This window comes from Equus asinus, chromosome 28 (genome assembly GCF_041296235.1).
Source record: "Equus asinus isolate D_3611 breed Donkey chromosome 28, EquAss-T2T_v2, whole genome shotgun sequence".
NCBI lineage: Eukaryota > Metazoa > Chordata > Mammalia > Perissodactyla > Equidae > Equus > Equus asinus.
Window position 1 is genome coordinate 39,173,778 of NC_091817.1, and position 15,285 is coordinate 39,189,062.

Genomic DNA, 15,285 nt, shown 5'->3' on the forward strand with positions numbered 1-15,285 from the left:
CTTTGTTTTGGAAGCTTTCTTATGCCAGTTCCATGACACTATAACTGGGATTTTGCATCAACCAAGAAACTTTTCTAAAACAAAAATAGTAAGTATAAAAAAAGTTGTGGAATATTTAACAACGCTGTCTTTTGGTACATTTCCCAGATTGGCAGAGTGTATAAGAAGTGGAAGAAACCAATTATTTTAGGGTTATATAACAATCAATTGTGTATCACATTAGGAAACGTTATTTTGAATTTAGAATTCTATTGTCAGTCAGATTGTGAATTGAGAGGTTAAAAAAAGACTTTTAGACTTGCAGGACTCAGAAAGTGTATATTTCATGTTCCTTTTCTAAGGAAGCTGTGTACCCCAGCAAAGTTAAAGAGTGATAACTAAGAAAGAGAAAGATGTGCAGTATAAGAAATAGTGGATTTAACCAGGAGTATTAGACTGACTTCTGTGCAGTAGTCCTAGCAGCCACCTAGCCAGATTAGAACAGAAAGAAGAGTGTCCTCAGGAAGAGTACTGGCATTCACTTCAAGCTATAGACAAAATGGTTAAGAAGCTCAAATTTTTAATGACAGGGGGAATAAGATACCCATTTCTTCTCTCAATGGGAAAAAACTGAAAAGCAATACAAACTCCAGGAAAAATACAAACCTGCAAGAAAATTATGAAGGAAATATAAAGCAAACAAAAACTAGGTTTTTGTTTTTGTTTTGTTTTGTTTTTTAGAATCCTCTCTCCTACTTGTTTCACTTACAGTGAGATACAGAACTATAAAACTTTTAGAAGACAATGTTGAATATCTTTATGGTCTCAGGATAGTAAAGGAGTTCTTAAACTAGATACAAAAAACAAAGACCATAAAAGAAAGGTTTGATAAATTTAACTACTTTAAGAACTTGTGTTATTCAGGAGTTACATAAAGAAAGTAAAAAGACGAGTGAAAAACTGGGAGAAATATTTGTAATACATATAACTGACAAAGGAATAGTATTCAGAATATATAATGTACTCCTAAAAATCAATAAGAAAATGACGAAGAGACAAAAGACCCGAATAGGTACTTTGTCAAAGAGAAATACAAATGACAAACAAAAATAGGAAAAGACGCTTAACCTTGTTGTTAATCACTGAAACACAAAATGAAATCACACTGAGACATCATTTGTCAACCGCCCAATAGCCAAAAATTTAAGTCTGAGAATATCAATTGTTGGTGAGGTTGTACAGCAACTAGAACTCTATTCCAAAATGATATAACCATTTTGGAATAATGTTGACTGAAGATGCTCATGATCCAGCCATTTCAGGCCCAGGTGAATATGCTATTGCATTTATACCAGGAGATACATACAAGATTTGTTACTTGTAGCACTGTAACAGCAAGTAACTAAAAACAAGCCAAGTGTTCATCAAGAAAAAAAGATAACATTGTGGTATAATTTTCAATAAAATACTGGTCAGTAGTGGAAATAAATGAGCAAAGCTGCAAGCAAGATGATTAATCTCAGGAATATAAAGTCGAGGGGAAAATTTAAGTTGCAGAAGAAGGCCACAGTGTGATTCAATTCAAATTCAGTTCAAAAAGTTGCAAAACTAACAGTATACTTATTCAGGATGTTAACATAGGCAGTAAAATTATAGTGAAGTATTTATTTCCCTAGGTACTTGTTCTATTATTTTTTAAATACTTGACATATTACACATTTATATGACATTATATTTATTTATTCAACTAAAGAGGGCCATAGAGCAAGAGTGGCCTTGTATACCCTCCATCTCACTCCAAGCAAAAGCCAAAGTCCTCAGCAAGGCCTTACCAGGTCCTGCCTGATCTGACCCCCTCTCTCTTACCTTCTCATCTCCTAGCATTCTTCCTTTGGCCCCCCACACCAGACCATTAGCCCCTTGCTGTTCTTCCAGTATGCCAGATGCCTTCCATCCTTAGGATTTTTGTATTACCTGCTGCCTCCTCCAGGACACTCTACCCATAGTTACACCTTAATTAACTGCCTCACCTCCTTTAAGACTTTGCTCAAATGTCACTTTCCCAATGAGACCTACGTGATCACCTCATTAACAAGTGTAACTCACACCGACACACATGCATTCCTAAGCACATGATCCTTTCCTACTTTTGACCTTAGCACTGGTTGGTGCTCAATCCCTCATGTATGTTGAATGCATGAATGGAGGCCTGGAGGACTTGAAGACTGGGATCAGAATAGCATCAGAATTGCAAGGGCAACCAAGTCCTCCTGTCTTACCCCCAAAGGAGAAAATACTCAATCAGCTGAAGGTCTCACCACTCTGGGAAAATTCGAAGTCCAGGCTGTGGGGGTTGCTTCCACCTCTGTATGGTTGGCCAACCCTTTCCATTTCAGCAACACTCCCACACACTCCTGAGGCTACCAAGGCTTTGGCTCCACTTGTTGGGTTTTTTTTAAAGACAATTTTTTTTTAGAGCAGTTTTAGGTTTACAACAAAATTGAGAGGGAGGTACAGAGATTTCCCATATACTTCCTGCCCTCACACATTCATAGCCTCTCCCATTATCGACATCACTCACCAGAGTGGTACATTTGTTAACAAGGAGCCTACACTGACACATCATCATCACCCAAAGTCCAGAGTTTACCTTGGAGTTCACTTTTGATGTTGTATGTTCTATGAGTTTGGGCAAATGTATGATGACATATATCCATCATTATAATATCCTACAGTATTTTCACTGCCCTAAAAATCATCTATGCTCTGCCTATTTGTCCGTCCCCTCTCCACCTCCAGCCCCTGGCAACCACTAATCTTTTCCTGTCTCCATAGTTTTTCCTCTTCCAGAATGTCATATAGTAGGAATCATACAGTATGTAGCTTCTTCAGATTGGCCTCTTTCACTTAGTAATATGCATTTCAGTTTCCTCCATGACTTTTCATGGCTTGATAGCTCATTTCTTTTTAGCACTGAATAATATTCTATCATGTAGGTAAAAATGAAAATGATTGATTTGACCCTGTACAGCTGATGGTGGTAGGGTGGGAGTAGTTGGTAGGAGAGGGTGACAAGGGAATTCTTGACATTGTTCCAGAGAGTATAAGTTGGTCCTCCATTTTTAGAGTAATTTGGCAATTTCACATTTAAAAAAATAATGCTCTTTGAACCAGCAGGTCTACTTCTGGGAAACTTTACTATAGACACACAAACTCGGTCGTCTCCTGGGGGCTTCTCCCAGCTCATGAGCCCGGATTCCCAGGAGGGAGTCTTTTATTTTGTCAGGGAACCTTGATTCCAAGGGACCAATCCCTCAGTCTCTCTCTGCCTCTGTTTCTTCATCCCATGCTTGATTAACTCCTATTCACCCTTCATTTATTCAAACCAAATGTTTCCTCTTCGAAGAGGTCTTCCTGACTCCCCATTCTAAAGTAGGTTGCCCTCTACCCATTCTTATTGTTTCTTCTTAGAGCACAGTTGACATTTATGGTTACATGTTTATCTGTAGGACTATTTATTTAGAGTCTGCACTCCCCGCAAGAGCAAGAGCAAGGGCTGTGACTGCTTTGTCCACCACTATGTCCCAGGGCCTGGCACAGGCCTGACTCATTGAAGCACTAAACTGGCTACTACCTGTTTTTGTCCTGAAACCTCATCTGAGTTCACCTGAGGCTTGCTTGGAACCCATTTACCAGGGAACTCACCCAGAGGCTTGCCTAGAGTGTCCCATATGCAGGGAGTAAAGTCTAGGAGCCTGTCATCCCTGTGCCTGGGACCCCCGGAGTCAAATGAGAGTGGGTAAATCACACAGCAAAGGCCATTAATTGTGGCCATCAATACAATTTGTGACCTGAGCAGGGCAAATGAAACTTGTGGGATGCCACTATCAGGCTGGGCTCTGAGGCCCCCAAAAAAGCCTTCCTGGACCCCACTGGAGATCAGTGTCTCCTCATTCTTAGCCTCTGGCCCCAGAACCTCTTGCTCATCCTTCTTTGCCTGAACACACCACACTGCCCGGGACTGCTCCTGGCTGGACCCCTCCACTTGACCGAGCACTTCTTCCAAAGCAGGCTGCTTTTGTCCCCAGTGGCCAGCACAGGGTGGAAGACAGAGAGGGGAATGCAGAGAGGAAAGAGGCAAGCGGCAGGGGCCCAACACCTCAGCCAACTGCCCACTATACCTTTCAACATTCTGGTTCTTGAGATGTTTGCAGCCAAATGCCAGGATGGCTCCCTGACACCCAGAGACCCATGTCATCACTAGGGTAAAATGATAGGGCTTCCCAAGCCTTTGGTGGGGTCCTTTGCTACATCCCCAGTTCACTTTACTTGTTAGAACCATAAGTGTTGAAGTCAAAGATATCAGTTCAAGTCCTAGCCCATATATTAAGTGATATGACCTGAGCCTTTCTAAGCTGCAGAGTCCCTGTTAACAAATTTTGGGTTTTAAATATCTTCCCCATGCTATTATGAGCATGGGCAGACTGAGGTTTTATGGGGCCTGAAGCTTCTACATCTTGGCAGATCCTCAAATGAGGCGTCCTGAAGCTTCAGCTTCAAGGTCAATATACCTCTTCTCCATGCAAGAAAAGCAGCAGAAAATGCCAGATCCCCCTTGCTCCTCCTGCTTTGCAGCGAGGATGTGGGTCCACAGTCCAGGTTCCATCAATCTAAGGCCACACTCAGGCGGAGACTCAGAGACTAGCAACCTCCAGAATCCCTTCTGGCAACTGATGGCAACAGTGAGGGCAGCTCCCTCGTTTCCAGAGGTAATGGGCACAGAAGTTCTGGTGGCAAGCGTCAGTCCCCAGACCAACTTTGTGCCCCAGTGGGACTTGGGGTATTCTGTTTGTACAGACTCAGATCTGCTTCCCTGTCCTTCCTAGAGGTTCTGTGAAGTTTTTTGTTTTTTTCTTTGAAACATGTACTGAGCACTTGCTGGCTCTCATTTCCTGAGCTCAGGACCAAGCCCTCTACACATCGAGTATCTCTTTAATAAGTCTCTTTGCTGCCAGAGCTAGGGGTTGTGGTCTGCAGTTAGGACTCTTACTCTGCTCTCCTCCGGGGCCTGGCCTGGAAGGACCAAGGGAAGACAATCACCCCAGAGCTGTTTTTTTCCCAAGCTCATAGCAAGCCTGATTTAATTACATTCACCCTGTGACCTGCCCTCTAGGCACTGATCCTGCTGCCAACCTCTTGCTCAGCCACACGCTCTGCCTGGCTTGCTGCCCAGGCCTCCCAAGCCTTCTCTCCCTCCACCTTTCCTCCTCACTGCCTCCCTCCAGGCTCATCTAGGAGGCTCTCCAGGTTCTGCACTCTGGGCCCAGAACTCACCACTTCCTGAATCCCACAGCTGTGGCCCCAGCCATGGCAGCTTGCTCTTCCCTAGGGCAAATAAGAGGGGGAAATGTGGCCCTTCTTGTCCATAAGACAGGTCTCTGCAAGCCTGATTCATCCTCTTCTCCCCACTGCAGCCCCAGAGCAAAAGCTCCCTCCTCCCTTCATACTCCTTCTCATGTTGTAACCTTGGACAAGTCTGTGTTTCGCTTGTCAAACTTTACAGGCTATAAACTCTAATCTGTATCACACAGGTTAATTATTATGTTTATTTCTGTAGGTAGGATCTTTCCTATTAGGACAAATCAAAGGCTCACCTTACCTGGGCAAGTGATGGGGGCATGTGGGCTCCTGGAAGATGGGGCAGAGAGTGGCTAAGAGAGATCACAAAATAAGAGAAATCTTGTCTGATTTCTTTCTGACGATACAGGTGAATATAACCGCCAATAGATTTGATGGAGTGTGGTGCCAGATGCATGGGGGGAATGGAGTCGGGGGGGGGGGGGGGTATGTGTGTGTAGGCGGGGTACCGGAGGAGACACACAGAAGCTCACCGTACTGCCCCTCCACTCTCAGGCAGGACCAGGCCACCCTTCTCAGCTGCTGGATGACGCATCCCAAAGGAGGAGAGGGTTAAGGGGAAAGAAAGTGCTCGAGTAGGAACCGAGTCGTCTGAACTTATTCCCTGTGCCAAGAAGAAATGGAAGCACGAATTTTGCTTTCCATAAAGTGTGTCTGATGGGAACTCAGCTCCTAAAGAGGACTCAAAGGAAAGTCAAGAAGTGGGGAAATAGAAACATGTAGTTTGGGGACTCAGTCCTTTCCTACTAAAGGGGAGGACTCCCCAACTCCGGCCCCTCCGGTAGCTGTCTGCGGCCCCTGCACCCACGTGCCCCAGCTCCCTCTCCACCATACACTAGCCTCCCGGCCCTGGCGACCGCCACAACTTGGGGCCTCCGCTAAGGCCCAGGGTGCGCGGCGGTGGACGACGCCCAGCTGAAGCTGCTCCGGCCGCGCGGCAGCACCAGATCCAGGGCGAGGTTGCGCTGTTCTTTCTCGGAGAACACGGGCCGGTAGCCCAGCAGCTGCAGCGCGCCGGCACACAGCTCCTGCACGCGGCGGATCTTGGTGAAGGGCAGAGCGTGGCGCCAGGCCTGGGAGACGTTGAGCGCGTCCCGGGACGTGGTCTTGAAGGCCTCGCGGCGCGCGCCGGGCCCGGACCCGTGAGTGATGTTGTGGATCCAGGCCTCGAGCTGGGGCGTGAGGCTCAGGCCCGCGAAGTCATAGAGCGCACGGATCTCGGACAGCGGCGCCCGCGCCAGGTCCTCGAAGCGCACTAGGCGGTAGCGGTCGCGCAGGAAGGGCGGCGGCTTGCGCGTGGCGGCCTCAGCGATGCGCACGTGGCTGCGGCACACCTCGCTCACCACGCGCAGGCCGGGATCAGCCTCCACCCACGTGCCGTTGGTGCCCAGCACGATGCCGTTGTCGCGCGCCAGGGCTTTGGCTGTCTGCTCGCGCGAGCGCAGCACCGCCCGCGGGTCGCGCACCAGGTGCACGATGCGCAGGTTGAGCGCCGGGTCGTTGAGCAGCGGGTAGAGCACCTGCAGGTTGAAAAAGCGTACCTCCTTGATCACCACGTGGCTGTAGGAGCGGCAGGCCTCCTGGGCCACGCCGAAGGGCCGCCGCGCGCACAGCGGTTTGCACACGGCCTCGCTGCTGATAGCGCCGCGCGGGAAGGCGCTGCAGGCCGGCGGCGAGCACAGCGCGCGGCTCACCGCCGACTGGAAGAGGTCCGACAGGTTGCGACGCCACGGCAGATAGGCATCGAACACGTCCATGTCGCACAGGAAGACGGAGCGCACCAGGTCGCGCACGGCCATGTGCAGCGCGGGCGCGCTGCCCTGCGAGAGGGCGGTCCACACGTGCCACCCAGGTTCCATCAGGTAGAAGACATCGGGGTGCTGGCTGAAGAGCTGGCCCACGAAGGACGAGCCTGAACGCCACGAGGATAGCACCAGTACGTGCACCCGCTCCTCGCTACCCACTGGGGACAGCGTCCTGGGCCGGGAGACCAGGAAGAGCAGGAGGCCAGACTGCGCCAGCAGGAGCGCGGTCACCACAGTGCTGGAGAAGCGCGACAGCCACATGCCGCCGGCCAGGGGCCTGCGGGAGGAGAGCGCAGCCGTTAGAGAGCGTGGCCTGCTCGCCCATCCCACACCCCTAACCAGTGCTTACAGGGAGCAGCCCCAGGACCCGAGCATCCGATCAATCATGGGGGCCTCCCAGGACCACGACGATCTCAGTTTGGGCGCTCTCCCGGGAATGTGAAGTTAAGACATAGCCACAATCTAGTCCATGCAGAGCAAAAGGCCAGTTGCAGAATACTGTAGGAAATGTTTCTTTCTCTTTATCTCTTTATCTGGGGAGGAAAATATCTTTAAAATAGAATTCCCACCTTTTGCCTAAGAATTCCTTTTAGGGAGACAATTTTAGGTAGTTTAGCTAAACAACTTAATGGGTGGTTTGGCCGATGTAAGAGCACCACCAAGCTCCCTCAGGTTGAATCTTGGCTTAATCACTTCCTGGCCTGTGATCTGGGACCAAATACTTAATCTCTCTATGACTCAGCTTACCCCTCTGTAAAAAGGGGATAATACTGGTCCTGGGGTATTGGAATGAGCATGGGGGGGCGCATGAGAACCTGTGCTGTCTACACAGTGTGCTTCTGCATCTTATGATTTTTCTTAAGCCAGCAGATACAATTTTTGGGAGGGTATCTTTCTGGAACTGTGTGAGTTTGCAGAAGAAACCAGTGAAGGGAGAGAGAGGATGGAGCCAGAGACAGGGAGAGGTGAGAATAGTCAGGCTCCTGGCAGGATGCTTGACCCCTTCCCTGCTGAGGTTACTCACCTCTGTCCTGGACTGCTGGGAGAGCTGCCCGCCCCAATCACAAATCCATGGGAGATGTCTGGAGGGTCCTCAGGGTCTGAGAAAGCAGGAGGGAGGCTGGGTCAGAGCCCCACATTAGGAGAAAGCCATGCACAGTGGGAGGGTTCTGCCTTCCCAGACTGACAGGAAGTTCCCCACAGGTGGGGATGGAGCTGCCCTGCCTCTGGCTGGAGCTGGGCACGGACCAGGTGCTGGATACATTTTTCCAAAGGAGTGCGAACTGACGGGCTCTCCTGCTGGATGCAGGAGAGAGGGCTGGCTTTGAGTCCCTCCATGCCTTACTTACGACTTCTCAGGCTGTTTCCTCCTCGATAAAATGAAGACGGTAACATTTAAACTCTTAGGGTTGTTGTGAAGAACGCTGCTACACACATGTGTGGAAAGGGCTTGGTAAAGTGCCACACATATGCCCCCAGTTACTGATACTGTTGTAGTGTTGAGCTGTGTCTGGAGAGGAGGAACATGGGAGGTCTCTATCCAGATGAGACACCCTGAGGTCACCTATGCTTAGAATCCCAGCATCTCCCAGGCCCACCTTTAGCCCCCAACCACCCCTGAGTCCTTTAGTGGATCCTGAGGTTGTCACACTTGTCCTGCAGAATGAAAGAAACCCTCAGCCCAGCTCCCACACCCTGAGGTCCCAGAGTTTTCTCCTCTTTGCACCTGTTGGTCCTGCAATAATCTCAACGATGAGCTGCTTTGGGAGGGAGGGGCCTGGAAGTTTCCTCCTTGCTTCCACAGCATTTGGATCCCATTAACACCCCCGCCTCCCCTGCCCATGTCACCACTGAGAGAAGCCGAGGTCTAAGTTGTGAGCAGATCCCATCTCTGCTCCTTCCCCTTATTGCGAGGCTGCAGGAGTGGGTAGAGACACCCAAGAGCTCTGTCATCTGCTGACTTCAGAACTGCCTCCTGGATCCCATACCCATGCCTAGAAAACCTGGAAGACAAGGACAGTAGCTACTATCTGCTCTGCACATGTTATCTCCTCTCCTTAAGGTGTGCTTCCTCTGAGAACAGGGTGCAGGGGAGGAAGGGAACTCGTAACTCGTATTTACAGACAGAAATTACTTCAAGTGCCTGATGCTTTACATCCACTCTGTGATTTAACTCAACTGCCCCTGAGGTGGGCATTAAGATCTCAATTTTTTAGATGAAGGACCCAAGGCTTGGGGAGACTTCAGGGTAACTAGGACCTCAAACCAAGACTTCCATAAGTTCCTGGCGCTTACCCATCACAGGCTGCTGTCCTCTTCCATCCCTGGGAGATCCCTGCAGATCACAGGACCCTGATGTTTGGTCCAAACACAGCTTCCCTGGCCAGCCCAGCCCTCTCCTGGGTAGGGAGGATCTTGACCCTATACCAAGGTGTTCGTTACCTGCACTCCAGGAAACCAGAGGTTTTCTTAAGTGACTCACACAATACAGGAATTGTTATTTGATCCTGTTATTGGAACTCAAGAACTAGGAAGGAGATAAAAATATCCTACCCCTGGAGGGGTGTCCAGAGAAGTCCGGGTCCCAGCTGGGAGTTTTCTGATAAGGAGCCATATGTTCAGCACACCCATTAATTGCCCCAGGGTTCAAAGTTAGGAACAACATGTCAGGCAGGCTCTCTAATATGTACGTACTTTATCTTCATGACTGAATCTTATCTTCCCATCATCCCTAGGAGGTAGAAATTATCCCTGTCTGTTTTAGTTGAGGCAGTGGGGCTCAGAGACATGAATACTCAGTTAGTAAAGGGCAAGGCAGGGGTTTAAGTCCCACTGTCAACCCCCAGGGTAGGGATCTGGTGTGGGTTCCACTGCTCAGCCTTTGCCCAATGAAGTCTCCCATCTTGGGAGGCCTAGGCCCTCCCCTATAAAGTCTTTCCTTTTTAAATTCTTTTTTGGAGGTATATGTTTATTAGATGTTTAATTTTGGGATAAACTAACACATAGAGGTGATACAAAATTCTAAAAGTACAGATGAGGGCATCATGGGCTTATGTCTTAAGAATCTGTGAAAATTAGAAAAGGGGACACAGTCCCACACCAGAGTGCCAGGGCCACTCAGTGAAAGGGAAGTGGCATTCTCTATCCCTACACCTCCCTCAGGCCATCCTCAGAGGCAACCCTGCCTCCAGCTTCCACCAAGTCTTTGATGGTAATGATGGTGATGATGAAAATAATCATATATTTTGGGGGGTGGGGTGGGGGTGGGAGTAAAGTACAAGAGGCCATGGAAGGAACAGAAAGTTCCCCCTCCTCCCCGATACCCAGGACCACCTTACAGAGTGGTCTTTCTCAAGTCGCTGAAAACTTTTTGGTCATAAAGTCTTTTTAAATTTTATTTTTATCAAAATAATACACATAGCTTGAATAGGCATAAGCTATCCCTGGAAGTTTGTACAAGAAAATAACCATGTTAGTTTCCCCTGGGTGGGGAATGAAATAGCTGGGAAAAGAGAGTTCACAATAAATCCTTTTTTGTACTATTTGAATTTTGATCCATATGAACATATATATATATACTATTTAAAAATTACTAAATTAAAAGTTTTAAATGTACATAGTTTAAAAAGTCAGATAATTATCACAAGTCCTTCTCTTGCTCCAAAATCCTATTCAACAAGAGGTAATTGCTTTCAAATTTGTTAGTTGTTTCTTCTGCTAATTACTTTATTTCTTAAAAAGAAAGCATGAGTTGTTACAGTTAGAATTTATAGCATTTTCTAATGACTTGTTTTAATGAAAGATAAAGATTTATCTTCTCTCTACACATAACACACACACACAGAGAAAGGTAAATACACTTTCCTTCTACCCCTAGCCTCCTAAAATAATTTTTGGTTAAGTCAATATTCAAATTTACATTATATGACCTTATAAAACAGCTCACAGCTGAAGCACGCAATGCACCAAGAGTACATTTCCTTTCTCGTACAATCTTTGTCTTCATCAGAGTTAAATTGCCTTAGAGATTAAAATTGTAATAGTAGGTTTGAAAGATAAAATTGAGGAAATGGAGAAAGTAGAACAAAAAACCAGATGATGGATAAAAGATGTAAAATAGAGAAAAGCAAGCAAGCAAGAGGATCAGTCCTGGAGGTCTAATGTCCAGGGCCCCTATCATGGTGGAGCTGACAATCTAGTTGGGGGTGTTAAAGACACACCCATGGTCAAGAGACCAGATGGTGGTCCAAGTGAGTGGCCTGGGCATCCAGTACCACAGGAGGGTCCTGTGGATTCTGGCAAAACTGCCACATAGCCTCCCGCTAATCGACATTGCACCAAGCCACCAGAGCTGCCTATACCACTCATTTGATCATGACATTCTTGGACTCAGCAACCTTCAGCTTTCTAACCTCACTTCCCATAATTTCTGCATTTTCCAGATAGTCTACAATAGACTTTTTTATTACTTTGGTAATCATAAAATCCATTTTTTCTCGTTGGTTAAAGGAGGCATGCATGGAGTTTGCCTCTTCCAGCTTTCACTGCAGAGAGAGAAGGGCCTGCAAATCTATCTCCCAGCTGACCCGAGTACCTGGTTGGCCAGAGGACAGGGGCATGGGATGGAAAATTATCTCCTGTGCTGAGAAAGGTATCAAGGCCCCCAAGCCCTGTCTCAGTCTGAGGGCTGTGGGCTGGGCAGAAGACATGCCTGGCCCAAACCCTGGCCACATCTGCCAATCTCTCTGCCAGCCCCGATGAGCAGCTGTGTGGCATGAGCCCGAGGCAGGGAGGCTGGAGTTGCACAGCCCAGATGCTGCTGGAGGAAATTTCTGCCTGCAAGAATCTATGTGAAGTGAAATCACACTGTCTGGGCAAGGAGCCTCAAGTCTCCCTGGCTCAGCCCTGGGGCATTTCAGAGCAGATGAGCAGATATCAACACAGAAACGCTTTGCCCTGTCTCTGAGCTTTGGGATCCTCAAAATGCACTTTGCACAGCACCTAATTTGGTGTAAATCGTAGAACCTGAGAGCTGGAGGGCCCTAAAGTCTGGGGGCTCCCACCTCTTTTCTGCAGTACCACACACAAGGTATGGGGGTATGGAACACACATTTAGCATATTCCTCTGTGTTCCTCCAGGTGTTGACAGAGCCCTCTTATTATGGGGATAATCTGGAATGTTCTCTGGTTTATTTTTTTTAAGCTTTTTTTGATTAATTTATTATTTTAAAAAAGTAAATTATTCTTACAAGTCAATGACAAGAAAAAAAAAAAAGAAGGGACAGTTTTAGAAGAAAACAACTCAAACACATAACAGCCAAAAGCAACGTGTGGACCTTGTTTGGATTCTGATTTGAACAAATCAACTGTAAGAAGGTATCTTTGAGGTAATCAGAGAAATTTTAATACGGACTGAAATAGTAGGTGATATTGAGAAATCATTGTTAATGCTACTATCACTACCTAGAATACTCTTGTTCATGCATTTCTGTGCCTATCTCCCCTTACTAGACTAGAAGCAGGACCTTGGCTGTCTCATTACAGGGAGTAGGGCTAGCCCAGTGGCTAAGGGTATGAACTCCATTTGTTCATTTACTGTGTGATCTTTGGCAAGCTACTTAATCTCTCTGTGCCTGTTTTTTTTTTAATCTATAAAATGGGATAAATAATATAACCCCATTATGTGGGCTTGATTTGAAGATTAAATGAGTTAATATTTGTAAAGCACTTAGAACAATGTCTGGCATATAGTACACTTCTAAGTATTTGTTCAGAAATCTTCCAAATCCTGGGTCACAATGATGTTCTATGAATCCAACGAGGAGCCTTTCATAAGGACAACTCAAGAACAACAGCCTAACCACATTCACGTGACCGTAGCACCCTAGCAACAAAATACGGGGCAGCACATGTACATACAGACAGAAGATGGTGAATAATGGCCAGAAGCCTGGCATTGAAGGCAGACTGGGTTCGAATCCTGCCTCTACAACCAGTGAGGTGTGCGACTCTGAGCAAGTCACTCCTAACGTCTCTGTGCTGCAGTTGATTCCTCTGTAGAGGAGGCTATAACAGCACCTACCACACCTGCTGGAGGAGAGTAAATGGAACAAGATAACCCTTAGCACGGCCAGCACTCACTGAGCAGGCTGCTATTCTCATTAGTCCTGATGCCTGGCTTTCTCACTCACGGCTTCAGGTCGGCCAAGTCCTTTCTGCTCTTAGGCCTCAGTTTTCCCATCCTCATGCCTCTGATATAAGAGGGAAGAGGAAAGAGAGTTAACATTTGCTGGGCACCTACGCTGAGGCCAACAGAGATCTCTTTTGTTGCCCCAAGATCCAGCAGCCAGAAGCAGGGGCCGCCAAACTCAAATTCAGCTGGATCTGGTTTTAAATTCACTCACCAAGCTGCTTTTCCTCAAAAGTTCCGTGGGAAAAGCCTTTAGAGAGCTTTCTAGATTAAAGTCATTCCCTTTGAAACTCAAATTTCATCGGATAGGGATCCCTCAACAGTGATCTCGTGTGCAGCTGAAGCCCAGGAAGACACTTTCAAACCAGCGACTGGGAAGGCGATGCCCTTTCCACGTTGCTCATGGAACCACCACGCTCGGCTCCTCCCCGCAAACCCGACCTCCAGCTGCAAGATCAATGCTCTCCAAACTGTGCCACCGGCCCAGCCCCAAGCCTTCCCAGGGTGGGGGCATCCCGCGCGGAGAAAGGACAAACCAACGTACCGCAAAGCTTGGCGTCCCTGCCGGACCCGGCGCCACCGGGAGGCAGACACCCCTCTCCGGAGGCTCAGCAAAGGCTCCTTGACGTCGTCTCTTCCAAGTTCCACTCCACCGCCGGCTCTGTCTCTTCACTGGGAGAGTCCACAGAGGCTGATTTGTTCGTTAGGGTCCCAAGGCTATTAAGGGGCACCCAGTGACACCGGGGAGGGGGCTCTAAGAGGCATAGACGGGGGTCAGCGGATACCAAGATATTGGAGACACCTGGAGACCCAAAGCAGAGGGAACCTGAGAACAGGGCAGGAGCCCCCTAAAAAAAGAGAGGCGTCGTAAGAATGGGATGCTGGGGGCGGCGGGGAGCAATCCTGGGGCAACGGCAAGAAACAAACTCCGGCGCTCCTGACCCGGAGCCCGGCGCCCTGCGCTACCTGCGCTGCAGCCGCGGCCCACTGCGCTGCTCCGCGCTGCCGACCGGAGCTGAGCGCACACAATGAGGCGCTTTCAGACGTGGCTGCGGTCCCGGAGCCGGCGGGCGGGAGCCAGGGCGGGAGAGAAGGAAGGAAGGAGCCGGTTGGCCCCCGGCTGCCGCTATCCTCTCCACCCGGGGACCGAGGGGCCACGCCTCGGGGGAGGGGCAGCTGCCTAGAGGCGGGCGCAAGAGGGCCCCCGAGTAAGGGAGGCACAGGTGGGCCCGGGGGGCTGCGGGAGGCGCACTTGTTGGCCAAGGATGCCAAAGGGTGCTCGCAGAGTCACCTCTCGTCTCACTAATTGACCAGAAAAGTTGTCTCCCCCTCCATACACCAGAGAAGGGAGGCTTCTGGGAGCACAAAAGGCCCTTGTGAAGGAAACTGAATCTTAATCTTGCCCCTCCTTGCTCTCAGTGGCATCCTCACAGCGAAGTGACTTGGAATCTAAATCACTTCCCAAGCCCCGGGTCTCAGCCGTAAGCCAAGTCCGCGATCCCCTGACGCCAAGGGCACGCAATAGCCAAGCTGAGAGGGAGGGGCCGAGACACCAGGTGGCCCTCAGGAGCTGGGCCCGCAGCTGGCTGTCCCCTACACATAACGGAGCAGAGTCCAGGCATCTAAAAAAGAGAATTCGGACCTTTTGTAATCCGTGGTGGGATCTAAAAAAAGTCTCTTTTTGAGACTTCTCAAATTAGTGCATTCTTTCCAGGATTCAGTTTGGCAAGATGAATTAAAATCCTTAAGAACGGTCATAAGTTTTTTCAATTAGTAATTCCTTTCCAGGATTTATGTTAAGGAAATAAACCAGCAACAAGAATTTATACACGAGGTTCATAGAAGTGTTGTTTATGATAGCAAAAAAGTTAGACATAACACAAAAGAGTAGAA

General features: G+C 48.3%; 1 protein-coding gene across 2 annotated transcripts; it reads right to left on the reverse strand.

Annotated features, from left to right (window-relative positions):
• Positions 1-67: 67 nt before the first annotated feature.
• On the reverse strand, positions 68-15,166 carry CHST6 (carbohydrate sulfotransferase 6). 2 transcript variants are annotated; one of them, XM_044761227.2, is made up of 5 exons: positions 14,359-15,166; positions 13,937-14,240; positions 9,498-9,644; positions 8,227-8,302; positions 68-7,479 (listed from the first exon to the last, which is right to left on the reverse strand). In XM_044761227.2, the coding sequence occupies exons 3-5, from the start codon at positions 9,499-9,501 to the stop codon at positions 6,276-6,278; spliced, it is 1,284 nt and encodes a 427-aa protein (XP_044617162.1). In that variant the 5' UTR covers positions 9,502-9,644; positions 13,937-14,240; positions 14,359-15,166; the 3' UTR covers positions 68-6,275. The 2 variants fall into 2 exon arrangements, with proteins under 2 accessions (XP_044617162.1, XP_070356534.1); XM_070500433.1 differs by lacking the exon at positions 9,498-9,644.
• Between the last annotated feature and the right edge of the window lie 119 nt (positions 15,167-15,285).